The sequence below is a fragment of the Rosa rugosa genome, chromosome 4 (genome assembly GCF_958449725.1).
Source record: "Rosa rugosa chromosome 4, drRosRugo1.1, whole genome shotgun sequence".
In the NCBI taxonomy this organism is placed as follows: Eukaryota; Viridiplantae; Streptophyta; class Magnoliopsida; order Rosales; family Rosaceae; genus Rosa; species Rosa rugosa.
In genome coordinates, this window is record NC_084823.1 from 14,887,137 (window position 1) to 14,910,995 (window position 23,859).

Below are 23,859 nucleotides of genomic sequence, written 5' to 3' on the forward strand. Positions count from 1 at the left end.
CTCACTGGAAGGGCTATATATAGATTTGCTCATCTAAGAGACAGTTTTGAGGGACTATGAGGGACAAATGCACCTCAACCACATGTATTAAGTATAAAAATACAAATTATAACAACTTAAAATCGTGCATTTATTTTTAGCCGTTAGATTCACTTGTCCCACACAGTCCCTTAAAAAACTGTTCCTCAGATGAGCAGGCCTTATATATATATATAGATATATATATATACAGGGCCCTTCTAGTGAAGGATCCCTTTTTTTGGTCTTTTTTAGGGATATGGCATTAGACCAACTTTTCGATCATATTTTGGCATCTCAACCGTTCAGTTTTTAAGTTTTAATGTGTAGATCACCTCTGCAAATTTTCAGCCAAATTGATTATCGTTAAGGCATTCAAAATTGCGACTTACAATTATATGTATGAACGGTTTAGGTTGGACAGATTCGGTTTGTCCATTGATTTAATCTAGTTCGATACCTTAACGATCACCGATTTGACTGAAAATTTGCAGAGGTGATCTACACATTAGGACCTAAAAACTGAACGGTTGAGATTGAAATGTAATCGAAAAGTTGGTCTAATGCCCTATCCCTATAAAAGACCAAAAAAGGGATCCCTTAGTGGAAGGGCCCTATATATATATATATATATATATATATATATATATATATATATATATATATACAGATTTTATCTAGAGCGAGGCATCGCTTTGAAATTTCAGAGCGAGGTTAGGGTTTATGGTCACTTTTTGGTCTCATATCCACATCTCGACCGTTCAGTTTTTAGATACTAATGTATAGATCATCTATGCAAAATTTCAGCCAAATTGATGATCTTTAAGGTATCTAACTCACTTAAACCAGTGGATGAATTGAATCTGTCCAACCTAAACCGTACTAGCTTTAAGGCAGTTATTAATGCCTTAACGACCATCAATTTGGTTGAAATTTTGCAGAGATGATCTATACATTAGTACCTAGAAACTGAACGGTTGAGATGTGGATATGCGACCGAAAAGTGACCCTAAACTCGCTCTGAAATTTCAAAGCGAGGCCTCACTCTGGATAGGATATATATATATATAATATGGAACAGATTTGCTCACCTAATGGACAGTTTTGAGAGACTAGAATTAGGGTTTAGAAGTACTTTTTTTTATATAAAATAGAACATACCAATAGTATGCTCCGATTCATAGATAAAGAATAGTACAGAAGACTACTCCATTGAAACATTTCTGCTCAGAATAGTCTATGCCACATAAAAACACATCGCCTTGCAGGCAATCTAGTTTACCTAACTTTACACGCTGAGCACGCAATTGTGGTATGCTAAAGCTAAGTACTTCCACAAGACTCATAGAGACATTCTTACTAGCATAGACAATTAATCCAACTAAACCACTACGGGCTCTTCCCCTCTAAAAGGGTTAGAGCTTTCGACAGGCCCTACCAGCCCAAACATGAGACCAAGCCCTAAAGCCCAGGCCAAGTGACAACCAGAAACAATGGCAGAAACTCTGATCTGCATCTGCCAATCCATCATCGCCGCCGCCGGCAGAGGTTCTGGCGGACGACCTTGCCAACATAGCATCAACAACTCCATCCCTGGCCTCTTCACGTGCAGCAGACCAAGTTGATTAGCACCGGAGTAGGAACCCGATCTTTTGAGACTCGATCTGCCTTTCCTCCACTCCGATCAGCAGCAGCGAGGACAAACAAACCTATGAGCACGACCACCACCTGCGCCCGATCCCACATCTCCTTCCGGTAACACAGGTCCACACCACACAAGTAAAAGAGGAGCCCAGATCCGTGCAGAGGTAGTGAAGTCAAAACGAAAACCTATCACCAACGAGGACACCGACCAAGAAGCAAGCAACCGCGTCTGGGCGCAAGGCTTTAGAAGAAACACGCTGACAGACGACGGCGTCTGGGCGCAAACGGGAGCGTGCGCAAGGCTTTAGAAGAAACACGCCGACAGACGACGGCGTCTGGGCGCAAACGGAAGCGTGCGCAAGGCTAGAGCACCGCGGCGCTCTGCTAGGGTTTTCTATATATACTTAATTTTTCGGGTTTAGAAGTACATTGCTATCACCCAATCCTAATTTATGCATTGGAGAATTGAATCAGACGGTGAGGATTGGCTGTTTAAAGCCAATGTTTTACTAGTTCCCTTCCCTCTCTGCGATTCGCTACTTTATGCTCTAAATCTTGAGGGATGAAATCACCTGTCTCAGAAACCCAGTCTCAAACCTGTCTCTTGTGTAAAATAATGACACCTGTCTTATTAACTTGACGTCTCTAACTCCGTTCTGAAGGAAGGTGTTGATGAAGATGAGAATGCAGGAATATGCAGAGTGATTATTTCTCTAATAAAAAAGAAAAGTTAACAAAGTTGAGGCTGCGACACGTGTCAATATTTGAGGCAAAGAGACAGAAAAATTGGGGACAGGCGATTTCCTCCCAAATCCTCAATCGTGTTCCAACTCGCACTATTGCTTTTTCTACTGCTGCGCTACCACAGTGCTGGAATTACTAAATAGACTCCAAAGTTTTGGGCTTTTTGTAGAATTGAAAACTAATACAAAACTGATTGGGTTATGTTGGTGAATGTTTGTATCTGTGCATTATGTATGTGTTATTGTTTAGAAGATGAGAGTTATGAATTGTTTGATCTACTTTTTAGGTGCTGCACGCTGGGAACACCAATAAGAATGGTTACAAGGCACTTATTGCTGCCGAGTTCAGCGGTGTCAATGTTGAGCTGGTGAAGGATTTCGAGATGGGTGTGTCGAACAAGACTCCCGAGTTTCTCAAAATGAACCCCATTGGGAAGGTGGGAGTTATGTCTTTTGCAGGTGTTGGCAGTTGTGTATTATATATGATGTGTTGTGGTTTTGGTGCTGAAAATGGTGTTTTGGTGTGTTTTAGGTTCCTGTGTTGGAAACGCCAGACGGTCCTGTTTTTGAGAGCAATGCCATTGCGCGATATGGTGAGGGCTCGCTGTTAGGATTTTTGAAGTTGTATATAGAGATTATTGTCAGATTGTAACTTTGATTGTATGCTTTCACTTGCTGCAGTTACTCGTTTGAAGGCGGATAATCCCCTTTATGGTTCTTCCTTGATTGAATATGTAAGTGGTATAAGTGGAAGAGGCACCCAAACCCAAGGCAAAGAATCCTCTTGATCTTTTGCCTCCTAGCAAGATGATTCTGGATGAATGGAAGAGGCTTTATTCAAACACAAAGACCAACTTCCGTGAGGTTGCTGTCAAAGCTAGGTGATTCCTTATTGACTTTGTTTATTCATGCATTCAATCAGATCTTGTTTTTAATTTATCACAAACCTTTATGACTTTATGGTATGCATGTGGTCTTCCATTTCCAGTCAACATATAGCATCCTCATGCATTCTCTTTTGTGCAATGTTATCATTTAAATATTCAAATTGCATTCTGTACTGTTCCCTGTATTGTTTATACTCTTCAGCTCAGTTACTTGGGTGGCCTTTGAGATGGAATCTGGTCATTTTGTATGTTAATTGGTTCATGACAAAGGGTGTTCTTCTAGTTTGAATGTCAGGGTCTTGAGTTGTGGGATTGTTTTGGTTTCAATCTTTTTGATGTGAAATAGGACTTTCCTAGATAGAAAGTAGTCCACAGAAACTATGTGGCCTTTCTCTTGGTCAGCCCTCAATAAAAGCATACCAGTGCTTTTGGCAAGTTATTAAATCAGACTCTTCCATAGGCTAGTAAATAGAAACCTTCAATGTCATCAGATAGTTAACTGTAGCTTCCAGTTGGTCTTTTATATATGCTATATCAACATCCCAACTTCTTTCAGCCAAAAAAAGACGAGAAAATGTCACAAACAGTACCCAAATTTTGGGCCATTCGACACTTTGTTGCCTCAATTTCATAAACTATCACTTTGGTACCTCAATTTCTTATCTTTGACTACAATTCATACCTGCCATCTCTAACACTGTTAAGTCAAATCACGTGCGATTATGTGTACTCTTTTTCCAAGGGTATCTTGGTCTGACTCTCTCTCTCTCCCTCATACTCTTTAACTCTCTTGCTTGTTCTGCATAAACTAAGGTAATGAGTTCCATAACTTCCATGAGTGTCCACCTATTGTAAATCCGATAAACTACTTCGTTAGTTGCATATCATCCTGAGCTGCAGAGATGTGAAATTAGCGATTTAAAAAAACCAAAAAAACAAAAGCATGCTACCTGCAATTGGATTCCGGTACCTGTAAAAGCTTTTATCCCCTCCAGCATTTATCCCCTCAGAAAGATGAGATCTTTTCCACACAAAGCCATATTTCCCTCATACAAGATATCTTGTATAGGAGCAGGAGCCTGAGCATTGTTCCTCCTCTCATGTTTTTCAACATTGGATTTTGATGCAATCTTTTTATGCATTAATTGATACGCCAAAGCTGGATTTGGTCTTTTGTTGTTTTATGTTGTTGATTTATCTCTGAGCTATTATGGGATTATGGCTTTGATGGAGTTAGTGCATCTAGGTTGATCTTCGTTTTGGATGAGGCAGTTTATTTTTTATTGAGATACTAAATCAAAGATCAGATTTTTCCAATTGAACTTCATGTTTTAGTTTCGGATTTTTAGCCAATCAGGGGTGAAATTTATATTGGAATGGTTTTTTGAATGACTGAGTTGCAAACTTGCAAATGGCTGCTCATGAAGACTGTGGTAATAAAAATGGGGTGTGGGTTTTGGATCAGCGGCTCAATCAACCCATAGATGAGGAGTTTAAGAGATTGCAGGGAGAGAGAAACCATGATATTCTGATATTGAGAAAGAAAGGGAAGCTTTGGAGAAGAGGAACCTCGTCCTTCCCATAATACCCTTGAACAAATGGCACATGGCAGCTCATGTGATTTTACTTAACACCGTTATTAACCAGCAGGTATTAATGCTAATCGGACAGTGATTTCAAGTATCAAAGTGATAGTTTACAAACATGAGGTATGAAAGTTTAGAATAGCTCAAAGTTCGGGAACTACTCGTAACATTTTCTCCTAAACATCCTAACTTTTGGTTAGTGCCAAATCAGGATTCCTAATAAATGTTTGTTGCAATAGTGAAAATACTTTGTGGCTGTAAGTTATATGCTTATACTTGGGTTTCAATGGAACTTTAATGCATTTGCCAAAATATTTTGGTGAAAGTACAATTTTGAAGGACTCTCTTTGACATGCATCCTCTTACCATGCATGCTGCTTTGTTTCCTTCATTTTCTCATAGGCAAGCAATGCATTATTATACTGGTGTGAGTCCGTGTGACAGCTTTTGAACTTGATGCCTTTAAGAAATTAAGAATTGAGCATGCCACATTGTTAAATGTTGTATAAGTCTGCTTCTGAATGGCAATTATCTGGTACTTGGGTTTTCTAACTGCCTTAGCATTCAATCAGGATTGTCATGATTTCTCTCTTCTTATACTAACATTCACTTCATCTGACAGGCTTCTGGGACATGTATGATCCAGAGGGTTACTCCCTTTGGTTTTGCGATTACAAATACAACGATGAAAATACAGTTTCATTTGTGACTTTGAACAAGGTGGGCGGTTTTCTGCAGCGGATGGATTTGGCTCGTAAATATGCGTTTGGGAAGATGTTGGTGATTGGGTCTGATCCTCCTTTCAAGGTGAAGGGCTTGTGGCTGTTCCGTGGGCAAGAGGTTCCCCAGTTCATAATTGATGAATGTTATGACATGGAACTGTATGATTGGTGTAAGGTTGATATAACTGATGAGGATCAAAAGGAGCGCGTGAACCAGATGATTGAAGATCACGAGCCTTTTGAGGGGGAGGCTTTGTTGGATGCCAAATGCTTCAAGTGATGAGACAAAGGTGTTCGAAGAGGTAGCTGTAACGTTTCAAGGGGTTTCTTCAGAGGTCGTTCATTCTGGTTTTTTTTTGTGTTTTAGACATTATCTTTTGCTTCTCCCAGCACTCTAATGTATTACATTGATAGGATATGGGACAATGTTGTCTGTTATATTAGGAATATCAATTGAATCACATGGTGATGAAGTCAACATTTATTTGCAAGTTATATTAGATTTTTTCAAGCAGGTATGTTGGTGAATATTTTTTTTTGAAAGGATGGTGAAATTTTGAATATCACAATTTCTTAGTTTCTTACAATGACCACAATTGAAATGTTAATTGCTTTCGACTCCTGGGAGGCTTCACTGTATGTTAGGTTGGGTTATCAATCCGACTTCATTGTGGTCAATCAAAACTCCAGAGACCCTTCCTGGAGGTAGCATGTGGCAGATATCATATATGCGAAGCCTTGTCAACTTGCAAAGTGCAAACAATGATCTGATAGGGTAAAATGGTAAATGATGCACAATTAAGTAAAGGAACCAGAATATCAAGAATGAGGTTTCGGCAAAAGAGGCGTTAAGTGTGGAAGGTCATGTCATAGATGAAGTTAAGCTTTTATTTCAGTCTTTAGTTATTTGTAGTTGTCGCTTTGTGAAACGTGATGGCAACAAAGTTGCTCACCGTTTGGCAAAAGAGGCGTTAAAAGTGAGTAGTCCGTTAGTTTTTTTGGAGTCGGGGCCTCTATGGCTTCACGAGTCTGTCAGTATAGATTTCCAGTGTGAAGTCTAGTAAGGTCTATCTTTGTAAAGCGCTACCATGTTGGTTTGCTTTGCAGAGATTTGGCTTTCAAATCATTTGTAAGCAGTTCATTATAAATGAAGTTCTCCTTGATCAAAAAAAAGAATGAGGTTTCGGCAAAATTAGTGACTACATCCTCGGGAGGATACTCCGCAAGATTTCATTAGCTTGTGATAGAAAAATAAAAATAAAAATCCACCAAGAATTCTCTCACAATACCTTTGTTTCCCAGCCCTAGAATCTCAATCTTTGTCTCACACACTTATAATTGCTACCATATTTTTTGGGCAGCTTATAATGGATACTCTTAATGTAATACTTTGGCTTTGCCATAATAATGTAGTACTTGGAAAACTCATGTTTTCTATGCATCCGAACACCTATAGGGGGTGGGTTACAACTGTTACAAGTTTGGGCCAACTCAGATTCCTAAAGCAGTCAAAATTGGGAAGGAATGGTGATTAACACTTAACAGAGATAAGTGGCACGCATTCAGCTGGTGACCAGTCGCAAAACCCCCGATCTGTAATTCATCCTCTTTCTTAGTCCAATTGCACCGGTACTTGAATCTATGAAGCCTATGGCGAGCCAATCGCAACAAGCTCTTAGTACTGCATTTAGCTGTCCCAAACCTGATACAGTATCACCATGAAATCAATGGACAAAAATCGAATGCATTATGCTAGAGGCTAGAATATGCAATCTTTATTTAGACAGGACACTAGAGGCTGATGAAATGGGGTATAAGATATAGTAAGCATTGTAAATTAGCGAGCAGTTCACCAATTCTTCTTCATAACATACGACATTTTAATGTATCGATACAATTCTTCTATCTTGAAACATAACTTAATGCAACAATTATATACTTTTTTAATCATTTATAAGCACATGAAGAAAAGCAATAGTCCATAGCTCCATACCATCGACATGCTGCATAAGAAAATCAGCTTGGATGAACACGGACTTCAGAAGTTCATTCAGTAGCCACCTTTGCTGAGAACAACAAACAGTTTCTATATCAACTAACTGTAACAATTTGTGGTGAAATTTCTTTTTCACTGCACAAGGAGTAAATCCAGTGGAAAATATGAAACAAGAGAAATTTTTTATGGGAACTTGATTGAAAAAGTAAAAATGAGAAAACAAAGCTGTTAATAAAAGAATAGGAGACACACACCAGACATGAATTACAAGGAAGAAACAATTTACCATAATAACATAATCCTGCAACTCCAATTATGGAACCACCTTTTACCTTCAATTGATTTTACATCCTCAAATCCCTTATCCTAGTATAAATACACTTACCAAGCTTTAGAAACAACACTTTAAACATGAATCTTTAAGTAAAAATATATGCAATGCTATATTTGCAATCTTATGGCCACTGATTTCGATCAGTAAGAAATAGACATCAGTGATTCAGTATAACATACAAAAGCTTTAATATCTGATCTTATGAAGAGGGAAAGCAGGGGACATTAACAATCAAATAATCAATAACAGTTAACACCAAAGGTCCCTAGAAATCAGTACCAGTTTCAAATTAAAGAACTTAAAGTTCCTTATGATATTGATACAAAGAAGCAAAATAAATTTTACAATCCACACTCCATGTTTCATTTTTTAGTACCTTAAATTTGTCTTTTTGTAAGAATTTAAACGAAAAAAGAAAAGGAGTGTGGATTGCAAATCAGGGATTGTGAATTTCATTCTTCACAATCTTAGAGTATCCAATTACAAGGAACAAAAACTACTCACCACTCAACAGAATCCTGTAGCTCCAGTTACTGAACCACCGTTTAACTTCAACTGATTTTGCATCTTCAAATCCCGTATCCTAGAAAAACACTTATCAAGTTTCGGACACTGAACTTTTAACAAAAACCGGTAACAAGAATATTATATGTGTGTGTGTGTGTGTAAATTTGCAACGTTAGAGCCATATAGTTCTCAATGAAGGCCAGGCTATATGCAGGTGCAGCTTAACACAATGGATCTAGACCACTACCTTTGACGATGGTGAGGTGGCAGGGTTTGCTACTAGAGGATGTCCAATGAATCTCTCAGATTATACAAGATTCAGGCTCCATGTTTATTGTTTAGATTCAGATTATACAAGATCTTCCAAATCCCATTTACCAATCAAATCCCAGTCAACATTAACTTCCATTTCACAAAAAACTTCCGCCTAAGACAGGAAAACCCTTGCCCTAGAAATTAGATGTCAACCCTAGTCAATTTAATTTCACAACTAGAAACTGCATAATTTCAAGCCTTTTAAGTATTACGTACATTGGATTGCTTAAGATGATGAAAACATATTGAGTTAAGGGCCACTTCAATCGGTCAAATCCATACCAAATTTCCTTCATGGTGAAAGTCCGCATGATACATAGTCTATCCTGCATAGAATGTGTTCATCAAAGTCAGATTCATTTCTCCACCTGGAGTTATATATTTAGGCAGTTCAACAAATTAACAACCAACTCTTGTATCCAAGAGGCTAATAAATTGAAATCATGAGATATAAATTTTGTGAATTAGCAAGCAGTTCACCCAATGAGTGCCCTTCAACTAGGTTATATGTATAGCTTTTCCTTTCCTTAAGTAAAATAATGTGACATTTTAGTGTGCAATTGTTCTGACTTCAAACATTACTATATAATATAACGTTGCTGCATACTTTTGAAACATTTAAGCTACTGAAGAATAGTCCATACCTCCATACCCCTGAAACATTTAGCTGCATAGTACACTGCTACATACCTAATTTCTGCATTGGAGAATTGAATCACACGGTGAGGATTGGCTGTTGAAACTGCTGAGCTAAAGCCCATGTTCTAACAACCAAAGAGCAGGTAATTTACTAATTAATTAACTTAAACTTGAAAAAAAAAAAAAAACAAGACTACTAATGGAATTAGAGCATTGGATTCTATGCAGAGACACTGCATAAAGTGAGAGATACAACCACCACCACCACCAGAGTCTAGAAGGAGGTCAGGACTAGTTTCACATTGATATATAGGACTTTTTCAACCCAAAAGAAAAATATAGATGACATTTTCCACATGCATTGACTCAGGAAGCACACAAGTTTTTACTTGCAAGAAATTCCTCTTCAATTAATATATGGTAATTTCAAACCCAAAAGATAGGAACCCCATCTGCCACTACAATAATTCAAGGGAATCATGAATAGCATGGTTTTTCTGTAACCTTGGTTGTACACTTGTACTGTAAGTTCAAGGCTTCCTATATAAAATAAAACCAACAGATTTCAGTACTCAAATTCTTATATGTAATTAGCATGGAACTCTCTAAGTCTCTAGACAGGAGTCTTCAGAAACTTTTAGTCAGAACCGGGTCCCTGTGGGGTGGTCTTGCATTGAGGGCTGAGTCTATATATCTTATTACAACTTTTCTCCAATTTGAAATAAGAACATTAGTATAATGTCGTTTGGAGAATAGACATATAGGACTTTAATATACTCTCAAGCTGTTGAAATAAATTTCCAGACAGATTGTTAAATCCGTTTCATTATCAAACTCATATATCAAGACTTAGGTTTCATTGGAGTTCCAAGAATTAGTCAACCATTTAAGAATCCATAATTGTTCCCAGCAGAAATCAGAATATAAGAATAAGGGACTTACAAATTAGTAATCCCTTGAAAAGCTTATCATTCCACTCCAACATGTCACTATGAGCCACAAGCAATCTCCTTTTACTCTGCATAAAGCCTACAACCTCAGTATCTCAATTACAGCAGAAATGAGCCTCAAATACAAAATACAAGAATCACTCCTACTAAAATAAATGTACAAAATGTTTGATAGATGCATATCATATACTAGTTTAAGTAAATAAAAGGCTGCATTGAAGTCCAGCTCTCATTCAACAAGTTGAGACACAGCATAATAATATGTCATATGTCCTCATCTCTGAACTTTATCATCAACACTCTGCCTTCTGAACACGTGCAACAGTTCAAAATATGTTCATAGCTATTATAAGATTGTATAGCTTTTAGCTATCGAAGTAATAGAAAGTTGATCACACATGAACAAAGACCATAATTCTGTCATCCATATTGAACACTTTGGCATTCAGCCATTTCGCACATGCCAATCATTTCTTGTTCCTTCCCCATTATTTCATATCTCTGTTCACTAAGCAGAACATTTCAGTAAAACAGAACAAAGACAACATAATCGAAAGTCTTATGATGCACAAAGTATATATGTGAAACCCAAGTACGATACCCTGGATTTATATATCTTTGTATTCATGAGTAGTAAAACGATATAAATGACCAGTAAGAAATAGACATTAAACTAACAAAAGCTTTAAAAATGTGATCTGATGAAAAGAGAAAGCAGAATAAGGATTACTAACAATTAACACCCTAGGTCCCCAGCAATCAATTAACAAAGAACGTAAAGCAGCAATTCAGATAGGTATATTTGCAATATATGCAGGTGTAGTTCAAGTGTTCAACACAATGATTGTCTAGGGTATTATGGTATTACCTTCAACAATGGTGAGGTCGAACGGTTTGCAATTCTAGGCATTGTAGTTCGATCAAAGTGCCAGTCTATGTTCGGGTGTAGCTTAACACAACAGATTCCTTTATATCTGGACCATATATTTTACCTTCAAGTAGCCTTCAACGATTGAGGTGGCAGCATTTGAACGGTTCATTTGCAGAAACACCAATTACCGAGCTCCCTGCTGCCTATTGTTAAATGACAGATTGCAGAAAAAGCTTCCAAACCCCAATTACTAGTCAAATCCCTGTCAGCGTCCATTCCACAGAAGCTTCAGCCTAAGACAGGACACCCATGCTATGGAAATTAGACATCAAACCTAGTAAAATTAGATTCTTTGACAACTAGACGCTGTGTAAATTGAAGCCTGTAAAGTTTACAGTATACATAGGATTACTTAAGATGCTGATAAAAGTTACCTAGTTTAGGTGAGAGGCACTTCAATCATTCAAATGGATACCAAATTTCCCGTATGGTGTACGACGGTGTTATAGTCCCTCCTGCATAGAATGTTTTTGTCAAATCTTATTCATTTCTCCACCAGGAGTGAAATCTTATGACAGTTCAACAAATTAGCAACCAACGTCGGTAAACATCGGATTGCAGTAAGATGGCAAATGACTAAACAGTGGTAATCTTATTGCACATGATGCAGAGTATTGCTATCCCAATAAGATGAATAACGGACCTAATGGAAGTATTTATCCTTTTAGTGAGTAGAAACTAGAAAGAGATAAAAATAGTAGAAAATAGACATGAATATAAAAAACACAAGCTCTAAGATTATATCTAATGGAGAGAGAAAAACAGAGGAGATCATGAATCAGTAGCAGTTAAAGAAACAAAATGAGGTATCTAGCTAGCATACATATCTATGTAGAGAGCTTCATCAGCTTGACAACCTTCAATGATGTTCTCTAGTGTAACTTAATTAGTGTGATATTTTGTCACGAGAACTTTATTTATGGTTGAATATATGACACAAGGGACAATGATTTTAAACAGAACAATATCAGATACATCAAACAACAATAACAATGAAGGAAACAACCCACCACCCCAACAGGGATGTAATTGAAAAAGAAAAAAAAAATTCAAGGAGATGTTGAGCCTACAGGATTGGAGAATAGTTCTAAATAAATCGTTTGTTTGTTTGTCTTTGAAAGGCATAGAATCTTGTGAGATACGATATATGCAATTGATATGTTAATTACATGCCACAAAAGGTGGATATGATTGATTGACAGATTTATTTCACCAGAAAGCATCGTAACTGTTTTTCTTCTTTTTCGAATGAAAATATGTAATGTTACTCACTCAACTTCATGTCCGGTTGAATATATGATACAAGGAAGGTAAATTTTATAAGGATACAAGGAAGAAATTTTTTACAAGGACACGGTCATAAAAATCTAAAATAAGCAGAAAAATATCAGATACATGAGATAACAATTACAGGGAAAGAAAACTCACCACTCCAACAGAATCATGCAGCTCCAACTTCTGAACCACCATTACCTTGAACTGATTCAGCAACTTCAAATTCCTTCCCTTAGTAAAATACACTTACCAAGCTTCAAACACCAAACTGTAAACTTGCAAAGTAGTTGAAATCCAACAATATGGATACCTGAATGGAAATTTATAGCAAAAAAATATGAAATTAGAGTAGTAATCTATAAACTAGATTATCGTCAAATAATTCATGTAAAGATTCATTCAGAATTTGCATTTGCTGATACCTGTTCAGTTCCATGGAGATTTGTATTTGGGCAGCGAATCATCCAATAAATCTTTCAAGTCTGAGTTTACACAATTTATCGGGCTCCATGTTTATTATTACAAAATCTTTCAGCTCCCATTTACCAAATCCCAATCGGCATTAAGGTCCATTTCACAAAAAGCTTCCTCCTAAGACACAGAAACCCATGCCATGGAAATTAGATATCAAAACTAGTCAATTTAGTTTCACAACTAGAAAGTGCATAATTTCAAGCCTTAAGTATTACGTACATTGGATTGCTTAAGATACTGATGAAATATTGAGTTAAGGGTCACTTCAATCAGTCAAATGCATACGGAATTTCCTTTGTGTTGAACTTCCGCCTGATACATATTCCATCCTGCATAGAATGTGTTCATCTAAATAAGTTCATTTCTCCACCTTTGCTGAGAAGAACAAGCAGTTTCGATATCAATTAGCTGTAACAGTTTAAGGTCAAAATTTTCTTTTTCATCTGGGCATAAGGAGTTAGAAAAGAGACATGAATATAGAGAAAAGCTTGAAGATTTGATCTAAGGGAGAGAGAAAGCAGAGGAATGATATTGAGGTGTACCTAGTTAGCATACCTATCTAGAGAGCTTCAACAGCTTGACAACTCCAATGACATTCTTAGTCCTAGAAGCTTCAATGCGGTCCTCAAGTGTATCTAGTTAGCATGCCTATCCTGATTGACTTGCACACATTCCATTTGCATTTGCAAGTTCTTCATGAAGAACCTAAAGAACACCCTTCAAGTGAGAACACAACATAACTTTTCAGAATAAAAAATTCATTCAGAATTTTGCATTAGGTGATCGATACCTGTTCAGTTCCATCCAGATTGGATTGTGAGGTTTGGGATGTGAGAAATGTTGTGCCACTCCTTCCCCACGTCCTTTTTGTATTCTCCTTCCAGAATTGGACAACCCTTGATCTCCAAAGTACGCAGTTCTGTTATCTTGTAGAGGAACTCTGGCAGTGCTTTTAGCTTTGGGCACTCCACAATTCGCAACTCAGAAAGGCGTGGCATTATTGTGATTTCAGAAACAAAGGCCCACTCTTCCCAGTTCTTCAGGTCAGAAAAAGTAAGTAGTTTCAATTTGGGGAATAGAATTCCTGAGACTTCTTCTTCTTCTTCTATTCCCAGAAATTCAACTCCCACCTTCTTCACTTTCTCCATCCCCGATATTTGCAGAATTTCAAGCGATGGCAATTTTCCAAGAGGAGGCAAAACTTCACAAAATCTCCAGTAACCGAGAGAAACAAATCTCAAATTGTGTAGAGACTTGATCCAATAGAGAGACTCGGTGGTGCCATGGCACGACAAAATGTCTAAAGATTCCAAATTTTGATGTGGTTGCAATGCTTTCACTATTTCTTCATCGCCTTTTCTCTGCTCTTCATTTCCAGGCTGGAACCATACTCCCAAACGAGAGAGGTGCTCCTTATTCCCCAACTGTGCTTTCTCAATCTCACTCGCATCATCCTTATTCCCCAATCTTCCTATAGAAAGGATCCCCTGAAGCTGGTCCATGATTCCGAGATCTCCTAATTTCAATGCTTCATCATCATCATCATCACCCTCACATACATAAAACCAGTCTAGTACTTGCAGACTTTTCAAACTCCCAATCCCTTTCGGTAAGTACCTCAGCTTCAAACAAGCCCAAACATATAGATGCTTCAAGTTAATCAACTTTCCCATTGCCTTGGGTAGTTTCTCTAGTTGCCGACAGAACTTCAGGACCAGAGTTTGTAGATTGTATAAATCACACACAGCATCCGGTAATTCTTTCAACTTATCATTACCAGACAAATCCATATATCTCAAATGAATCAATTCACCAATCTCTTTTGGAACTTCATTGAGCATGCTACCGGATCTCCAGTTACGACTCAAATTCAATGTCCTGAGGCATTTCATTTGCATAATTGAACCGGGGCTTATGGTTGTAATGCTTGAATCAAGGAGTGTGAGGGTACGCATATTTTTGCAGTTGTCAAATGAAGTAGGAAATGAAAGCGGACCTTTGGGTAAACTTGTTAAAGTCAAATGACGAACCTTATAATCACCCGGTAGCTCCACTCTTTGATTAGCACCCTTGACTGCTTCTATAATAGTGCATTCTTTTTGGGTAAGAAACTGCACAAAGTCATGCACTATATCATGCATTTTGCACCTTATAATATTTTCCATCTCATTTTTGACAAAATCTTGAAAGAAAGACCGCATTGCTAGACTCTCAAAATAATTTTGACCTATTCTTCTCTTTTCTTTTTTTCCCTTTGAATTAAGATAATTTTGTGACATCCAAAGATCAATCAAATTATCTTTTTGGAACTCATAATCTTTGGGAAATATTGCACAATACAAAAGACATCTTTTGACTGCAGGAGCCAAATCATAATAACTTAGTAATAGTGGTCGGAAAACTTGTTCCTCAACTTCTTTTAGTTCCCATATCTTACTATTCAGAACATCCCGCCATTCCTCTCTTGTTTTCTTATACCACACTAGACTACCTAAAGTCTTTGCAGCAAGAGGCAAACCCTTACACTTTTTCACAATTTCCTCACCAATAGCTCCAAACCCATTAGTCTTATCTTCTTCCCTATCCAAAAATGCAAAGCTATTGAACAATGCTAGACAATCCATATTGCTCAACTTGTCCAAATGGATCATGTTGCTGGTTGCTCTCATCATTTTAGCAACCTCTTCTTTTCGTGTGGTCACCAGTATTGTACTGTCCTGAGCACAACTTTGCATTATCACTTGTAGTTTCAAATTTTCCCACTTTGTTTCGTCTTCGGTCCACACATCATCTAGGACTAGGAGGAACTTCTTTTTCTCAACACGTGTCCTTATACATGACAGTACAGTTTCCAGCTCATTTGAACTACTCTGATTATCATTTTTATCTAGCAGGCTTTCAAAAATCGCTTTGGCAATTTTAATCTCGTCAAAAGGGTCCGAGACACAAACCCATACTTTCTTATCAAAATGGGCTGCAACCTTTTCATTGTTAAAGACTAGTTGGGTGAGAGTTGTTTTCCCCATCCCACCCATCCCTACAATAGGGATGACAAGGAACCTCCCCCTATCTTGGTTACTCTCTCTCAACAAATTGCTCAACAAGTTATTTTTTTCTTCTTCTCGGCCAAATATCATAGATATATCGACCAAAGATGAAGTCTGTCGCTGAATAAACTGCTCATCACGGCCACCTATTGTGGATTGATGAAAGCCATACAGTGCTCTTTCATCAGCAATCGAAGTTAACTTCTCATTCAGAACCTTTATCCTTCTAGCAATGTTATGATGATGAATGACCTTATTGACTTGGCCAAAACAAAAACAAAAGCAATCGGAGAGCATGGGGAAACATACCATCTTCTCGGTAACAAGAGCATTTTCACCTTCCTCCTCTTGCTTCTCCTCCACTTGTTTTCTGAGGATTTCAGTGTTCCACTCATCTAGCACGTCGTCCATCTCGTACGACACATCTTTCAGCTTCTCCAACCAGTCTCCCACGCTGGCCTCCGTCACTTGTTTCTTCTCTGCATCCTCCAGCACAGCCTGGATAGCTTTGAGCTTGCTGCTGAAACTTTTAACATCTTTGTCAGCATTCAAAACAAGTTTCACCTCTTCAGTTGTGTATTCATATACTGCTGAAGCCAATTTCTCCACAAGCGTGGAGATGAGTGCCTCAGCCATTTGCCGTGTTTAGAACTTGGTTAAAATTGATAGAGAAAAAGAACAGAGATGAATATGAAATTGTTGGATGAGTGTGCTCTCACGGTCTCACCTCCCTTCTACCAATTATATAGTGTCGAAATTAGATGCGATAGGGAACAAGGAACGTGCCTCAATTATTTGTTCAACAGAGCATTATGAATATTCCTCTTTAATAATTGCAAGCATGACCATAAAAAAGTAGAGCCACTGCAATAATGCGAGAGACGGATAGAGAGTTTGCTTATGATGGCAACACAAAGGTTGTTTAAATGGACTTTATCAACGATGGCAAACTATCAAACATTAGGTAAGAGACTAAGAGAGGAACTAGTTTTGCTAAATAAAACTATTACACATTAGGTAAGACAGGGACTCTTTACCGGAAGACAGAAAGCTCCATTATCAAAAGTCAACCTTACAATCCAACCATGTGCAGCTGTTGCAACCGATACAACACTCAGACGTGGCAAATTAACATTAGGTAGAATATTGCCAATGCAATGAATCATTTGAAATTCATTTTTAATTCGTGATAGTGTGTTTTATTTGTTCAAACAAAGCCCCACTTACTTTTCTTTTTTTTTTAAATAGAGTTCATTTATCTAATTGTGTTTTATTTATTTAAAGGCGGGTTTTCTTAATCATCAGTCATCTCCCATATAAAAAGTCACCTATGCATTCAATATCACATTTTTCTTAGTAGCCGGTATCATATTAGTTTATGATTTTCAATTCCATGTATTTGGTAATTTCAAATACCTCAGTTATTTGTTAGTCGGTACCAAATTAGTATTATGATTTCCAAGTAGGAAGAAACTAGAACCGCACAACATAGAAGCCTGACTTGTACGATAGCATGAGCATGGTTCTGATGACTGATGAATTGAAGCTCTATACTAGAAGGCTATAAGCTGATAGCAGTAAAATCTCCAGACCCATGTCCACATAAACCTTCCTCTATAAAACCAAAAGATTTCAGAACTCAGATAAACAGAGGGTCTTAACATCTAATCTAATTCATTCTCAAAAAAAAAAAAAAAAACATCTAATCTAATTGGTTGGAACTACGTACCATTTGGCCACAAGTCTTCAGCATCCTAGTCATAACCGAGAGTATCATGAGAGGAGGCATTACATATCCGATTACTTGTGATGTTGAAATAAGAACACTGTTAGGTATCATTTGGAAGATATACATATAAGACTAGCAAACTCTCTCCCTAAAATTAACATAAATTGACCTTTCAAATGCAGAGTATCAAATATTATACTTAATATATCAAGACTTTGAATTGGATCAGAGTTCCAAGAATTATTCAACCATTCTAGAATCCATATCGTTCTGATCAGAACAGAATGAGAAGGAGATAATTACTCTACATGCTTAGCAAACCCCTGCAACATGTCATTATGAGCTTCCTCTGCACTCTTTGCAAGCTCCTTCATTATCAACATCGTACCTCACAGCCCAACCATGTGCAACTTTTGGAAATATCTTCACATAGCTATCAACCTATAGTTAACAGAATAAAGTTGGTCAAGGGATCGTTTTGAATGAAAAGATTGAAATTTGACAACAATTGTTCACCCAGTTAAACCAAAATGCAAATTACTAGATAGATTGCAAATGAATGTACTAAATTCAATACATTGGAGAGAGATTTGAAATACTATATGCAATTGTGCAAGAAATGATCTAAAATTCATTTCTTTTCTTCTTCCTTATTTTTCCCTTCTAATTCAAATCTTGATATATGGCTATATGATATTATTGTCAAACTACATTATATCCCTAGATATGGAATTACTACTTCCAAATAGTCCCAGTTCTTAGACTAAATGCACATTAATTAATGTAGGATGAGCAGCTTCAAGTCTTCAACATGGAACAAATTCCTAATAAAAAAATAAAAAATAAAAAGAAGGCCTCTGCACCTCAGGTTTAGCATATCTCATCAAACTTTCACGAGTTATGGTGGAGAGTGGCTGTCAAACTCAGCTCCTAGTATGGCAATTGGAGATTTAACCCCTGTTGATCAAAGAAAAGCATTTACCATTTAGTGTGGCAAAATTGTGAGAATAATAATGTCATTATTACAATAACAGTGACCCGTGAGAGAGAGAAAGAAGAGGAGGAGGAGGGAGGAGGGAGGAGGGGGGAGGGGGGTTAATGTTTCTTCAGCAAATGATAGGTAAAACAATTGTCAAGCAATATAGGTTGCACTGTAAACAGAGCATTCTCAAGACCTCAACCAAACCGTCAAACGAAACAGTCAAGTGACTGACTGCAGCTCAAGGTGGAAATGATGAGAAAAAAACTGAAAGTTAATAAAACAGAGAAAAGGCAGAAAAAAATCTGTACAAAAAGAATATCAACTACCCTCACCACCCCAACAGAAGCCTGCAGCTCCAATTGCAGAAAAACCTTTGCCTATCAGAGCGTCAATCAGTAATTTTGCATCTTCAAATCCCTTATCATGATAAATGCTTAGCATGCTTCAGACATTAAACTTTAACATGAATCTAAAACCAAAACATGCAACAGTATATATGCAAAAGTTTGCAATATTAGGGCCACCGACTTTTAGAACGGCCAAAATGTTTTCATTTTTGCTAGAATATATGCTAGGTGTAATTGATAAACAAGAAAACCAGGCAGGAGGACACAAACAAATTTTCATGCAGCCTAAAAATGTAAAAATCTGATTCACGCCTCAATATTACAGCTGATCATAAGTTAATTAAATAATAAAAACAAGGAATCCCATGAAAAGAGCAAGAACGAACCGTTCCATGATCTTTTAACCAGACTGCTAGAGGCCTGTTATTGTCCTATGCAAATGGATCTCCATAGAAGAAGTCCGGTACTACCGCACAGAATCCAGAAGTTGCAACTCTTCCTGCAAGCTTCCTTAAGTGGAAATGCATTAGTTCTCACTCACTTCTCAGGAAGTGTAATCAAACTTCAACACATAGATGACTATATCAACAGTACAATCTATTGCTTCAATCACAAACACTAGAAGGGAAGTCCACCACAATCAGAAGTTTCCTTAACTGATATAATTTTCATCATCAATGAGTTTGGCACAAGACTTCTTTCTTGCACTCAATATCTCCTTTTCATAATTCAGTTTTTCTGACGGACAAAACTAAAGGTTGGAGGTTTGATATCTTTAAGATGAGTTATTTGCTAAGAAAAAGGAACTTCTACCTAAGTATATGATTGTGTTAAAAAAAATTAACACCATAAATTTCCAGGGCAAGCTGCATGTAGATGCCCCTTCCACTTTATCATGCTTCAATAAATGGAATCCAAAATAACTACAGATATTGTAATTAATACTGATTTCTGCAACCTCTAGTTCTAATAAGTTTGGATCCTGATCACGGAGTATTCATTTTCATATATACAATAACAGTTGTAATACAGGATGCTAGATTACTCTGCAAATCTTTTCATAATTTGACACAATATAATTTTATTTGAAGGCTTAGTGATCCCATTGGAAAAAAAAAATATATTGAAAAATGAGAGAAAGAGGCTGTGATTTACCCAGCACTGTGTGAACTTGTCAATGCTTAACTTTGAAATACTGCTCAAAGTTAAGCATTTTTCCAAAGCTAAGCATTTTTTATTCTTCCGATGGTTGATGCTCAGCTTGTTGGCCAAGTTAAGCACTTTGAAATAATACTTTTTCATTTATAATATTATATACACTTATGCAGTTTCTTTTACACTTTCTACAGTCAACTATTTCACAAATCAGATTCAGTTTTTCTTCCTTGACATGTTTCGTATATCTTTCTGAAGAAGACCTTTATTAAATAAGATCTGACAAAACTCAAACGAGAGGAAGAAATTGCAAAGAACTATACCAAAGAATTATATTACACAATTAGTGTGAAAGAAAAGAAAATTGGAATGCATTTAGAGCAAAAATATGAGGGGTTGTTTCTCCAAATGCTACCTCCTGTCATTGACTCTTCACTAGAAGTCTGCCAAATCAGATTAATGACAGTTGGATTCAGTACAAGTCTGTCATGTCGGAGCACACAAAAGAATCGACAAAAAGCTACCTTTTATAAGGGGGATGCCACTTATGGGTAAGTGAAAGATTATGGTTTAAGCTTGAAGGAGCAAAATCTGCTCCCACTGGGGGTAATAATAGACACAAGTATGATTTTTGGAGGACTAATCACATTTCTAAAAGCCATATGGTTCCTTCCCTTCAATGAGCCACAGCCAAATATAACTTCTTTGTAATTTTTGAGATGTGTTTGCCCTCCATCGGTCAGCTATCCACTCTAAAAAGTTAGCCCATGGTTGCCTAAGCTAATGTAGTCCATGCTACTATAATCCAATCTAACTGTTGTTTACTTATGATACACAATTTGATACAGAACTGGATGTTTCCTTGAAAGCAAGCTGTGACTCTAGAAATAAATCAGACGATGTATTCCAAAGTTCATTTGCAAGTTTAGCATCATATGAAGGACATCCAATGAAATATTTGTCATATGCAGTGACTAAAATAGAAATATATATTTACATATACATATATATATATATATATATATATATATAGAAGTTTGCTCAGGTGCGGATATCCGCACCGAAGAAAAAGGTGCGGATTTCCAGTTTTGACCCACTTTCCGATCACATTTTTACATCTTAGCCGTTCAGTTTTTAGATCCTAATGTATAGATCATCTCTGCAAAATTTCAGCCAATTTGATGATCGTTAAGGTATCCAAAATTGCAATTTACACGAACGGACTGAATCTGTCGAACCGGAACCGTTCGTATTTATAATGGTAAATTGCATTTTTGGATGCCTTAACGATCACCAAATTGGCTGAAATTTTGTAGAGGTGATCTATACATTATGACCTAAAAACTGAACGGCTAAGATGTGAAAATATGATCGGAAAGTGGGTCAAAACCGGAAATCCGCACCTAAGCAAAAAGTGCGGACGTCCGCACCGGAGAAGCCCTGTATATATATATATATATAAGGCATTATAAGCTCACTGAGTTCATATTAATATTCTTCTTTATAAGAAACAGAAAAGTATTAAACCAAGATGGTTTGTACACTGACTTATGTCATGATGCACTATTTGGAAACTTAATGATTAAATGTATCAATCGTCCAGTAACCCCATTCCCACCAACAAATACAATGAGCATTGAGACATTAAAAATAGCAAGCTTAGCAAGGGAATTTTCAATCTCCAAGATATCTTTTATTAGAAATAATCAGTCTTTACAGTTCGGTAAACCTTAGGCCCCTTTTCCAGATGAACTACTAAACATAATGTTCCATATATTTTTTTAACTCATTGCATAAGAACAGACACATCGGTATCAGGATAAGAACATTGGCTATAACCTATAAAATGTTAAGGGGATAGTTAATGAGATCCTTTGGCATAGAACTTCTTATTAAGTGTGGACAGACAGAACAAACCATCAATGGCATTCACAACACATAAACAAGCTGCATAAGTGTAGAATTAGTATAAGCTTACTAGTGGAGCACGTGCTGCATTGAGAATGGAGCTAATTCCAACTTCAGGTGACTGCAAGAGGCACAGGAGTCTCAAAACTTTGAAAGCCAAACTGCATAGGCATGGAGGAACTTCTCGCATGATGTTGGTTTCAACAACGCCAGGATCCACAGCACTTCAAAACCAAACAAAACCGTATTTAACATGAGATTTTGTACATAGCATCTAATGCATGATCCTAGAAAAGAATTCTGCACAACTCTTCCCAGAAAGGAAAATGGTAAAAAAAGCTTGTATACACATACATTACGGAGACATGACGAGATATGTCCATCAAGCCAAGTTGGTGATGAAGCTCATAGGAGAAGAGCAGTAGGAACACTGTCAACAAATGGAGCACGTTGAAATTGGAATAGCAAAAGGATATTTTCAAAAATAATGAAATCTAGAGCTTACATTTGGAATATTCGTAGACATGAGCATATGGGTATCGTTCTGATATAGTCTCCTTGTCAACCTGTATATTCGATACTGAAGGGGGAGAACATCAGTGAAGGAAAAGAAAAAAAAGCATCCTAAATTCATAGAGCAAATCAATTAAGTACAGATCAAAGCCAGTTTCTAAAACCAAATTCTACTCAAATTGAGCCCTATCCAGAACAAGAACAAATATTAGAAAGATTCTTACTCACCACTTGGATGTGTGAAAGATGTGACATTCGCAATACGGGAAGGAACTGGGCTGTTTCTGAGAAATGGTGATAATAGTTTACTAAGAGAAAATGCAATCAAGTAATTTGTAGCCATCAAACAAGGCTACATTCCAGATGATGTAGCAAATATTCCAGCATTGTTAATTAGGAGTTGGATTGAAGAGTGCATTTGTGAGTCGGAAAATTTGAAAGCCGAGGAGATTAGGGACCTTTTCTAACAAGTGAGATGAGCGTCCAACTGCATACAGGATTTGATTATGAGCTATACACATGCATCTTGATTTGTATAAATTACGAAAGAAGTGATTAAATCGAAAACTATGATTAATTACCAAGAACCACAAAGACGGCGTGAGCAGAGAGAGCATGGGCCGCCGCAGCTCCCAATCCAGAAGTAGCCTCCAAATGGGCCTGGATTGAAATGAGGGAGGTGATGATCTGGAAGGAGGTGTGGTCGAGGCGAAAAGGAGGTTCCAGTAAGAGATGAGAAGAGTGAGAGTCCATAGTAGCAGGCCCATTCTCCAGAATTGCATGGACATTACAAAATGCAATGCCTCCTTCATCCTCGTGTAAATTTCTTGAATTAAAACCGAGACGGAGCGTGCACGAGTAGTGATAGGAGAGCTCCCTCCGCTCGAGCCATTTATAAGTTTTAGTACTCGAGTGGTCATCGTATTGCTGCCACCTCATCAACGTTAATCCAAAGGTTGAATAGAGGACATGCGTTTATTGGTGAAAAGAAAATGAAAATTAACCATATTTACTTGAAAATTAAACAATGAGGCTGGTCAACGATACATCGATAGACTACAGCTTAGTTTGGTATTGGTATGAGAATACACAATTGTGAAAAAATTTAGCTGTTAAAATGAGCACCAGTCATAAACCTCAATTCAGTGTTTGGTAAA

At 37.2% G+C, this 23,859-nt stretch overlaps 3 protein-coding genes and 1 pseudogene across 28 annotated transcripts; 2 read left to right on the forward strand and 2 right to left on the reverse strand.

Annotated features, from left to right (window-relative positions):
- The first annotated feature begins 2,414 nt into the window (after positions 1–2,414).
- On the forward strand, positions 2,415–3,193 carry LOC133744398 (uncharacterized). Its single transcript, XM_062172514.1, has 4 exons — positions 2,415–2,718; positions 2,827–2,864; positions 2,938–2,998; positions 3,087–3,193. The coding sequence occupies exons 1-4, from the start codon at positions 2,607–2,609 to the stop codon at positions 3,191–3,193; spliced, it is 318 nt and encodes a 105-aa protein (XP_062028498.1). The 5' UTR covers positions 2,415–2,606.
- LOC133743087 (elongation factor 1-gamma-like) lies at positions 3,157–6,095 on the forward strand. Its single transcript, XM_062170868.1, has 2 exons — positions 3,157–3,280; positions 5,499–6,095. Exons 1-2 carry the CDS (start codon positions 3,213–3,215, stop codon positions 5,878–5,880), a joined length of 450 nt encoding a protein of 149 aa, XP_062026852.1. The 5' UTR covers positions 3,157–3,212; the 3' UTR covers positions 5,881–6,095.
- Positions 6,096–6,983: 888 nt separating this feature from the next.
- On the reverse strand, positions 6,984–17,081 carry LOC133743078 (disease resistance protein RGA2-like). 26 transcript variants are annotated; one of them, XM_062170832.1, is made up of 16 exons: positions 13,812–17,081; positions 13,577–13,726; positions 13,241–13,396; positions 12,970–13,138; positions 12,701–12,857; positions 11,647–11,727; positions 11,334–11,505; positions 11,210–11,243; positions 10,740–10,842; positions 10,334–10,420; positions 9,397–9,449; positions 9,035–9,078; positions 8,435–8,513; positions 7,883–7,962; positions 7,594–7,666; positions 6,984–7,302 (listed from the first exon to the last, which is right to left on the reverse strand). In XM_062170832.1, exon 1 carries the CDS (start codon positions 16,702–16,704, stop codon positions 13,816–13,818), a length of 2,889 nt encoding a protein of 962 aa, XP_062026816.1. In that variant the 5' UTR covers positions 16,705–17,081; the 3' UTR covers positions 6,984–7,302; positions 7,594–7,666; positions 7,883–7,962; positions 8,435–8,513; positions 9,035–9,078; positions 9,397–9,449; positions 10,334–10,420; positions 10,740–10,842; positions 11,210–11,243; positions 11,334–11,505; positions 11,647–11,727; positions 12,701–12,857; positions 12,970–13,138; positions 13,241–13,396; positions 13,577–13,726; positions 13,812–13,815. The 26 variants fall into 26 exon arrangements, with proteins under 26 accessions (XP_062026816.1, XP_062026818.1, XP_062026819.1 ...); XM_062170834.1 differs by lacking the exon at positions 11,210–11,243 and having other exon boundaries at positions 10,334–10,409; XM_062170835.1 differs by lacking the exon at positions 10,740–10,842 and having other exon boundaries at positions 10,334–10,409.
- Positions 17,082–17,974: 893 nt separating this feature from the next.
- LOC133743085 (dehydrogenase/reductase SDR family member FEY-like) lies at positions 17,975–23,574 on the reverse strand (annotated as a pseudogene).
- Between the last annotated feature and the right edge of the window lie 285 nt (positions 23,575–23,859).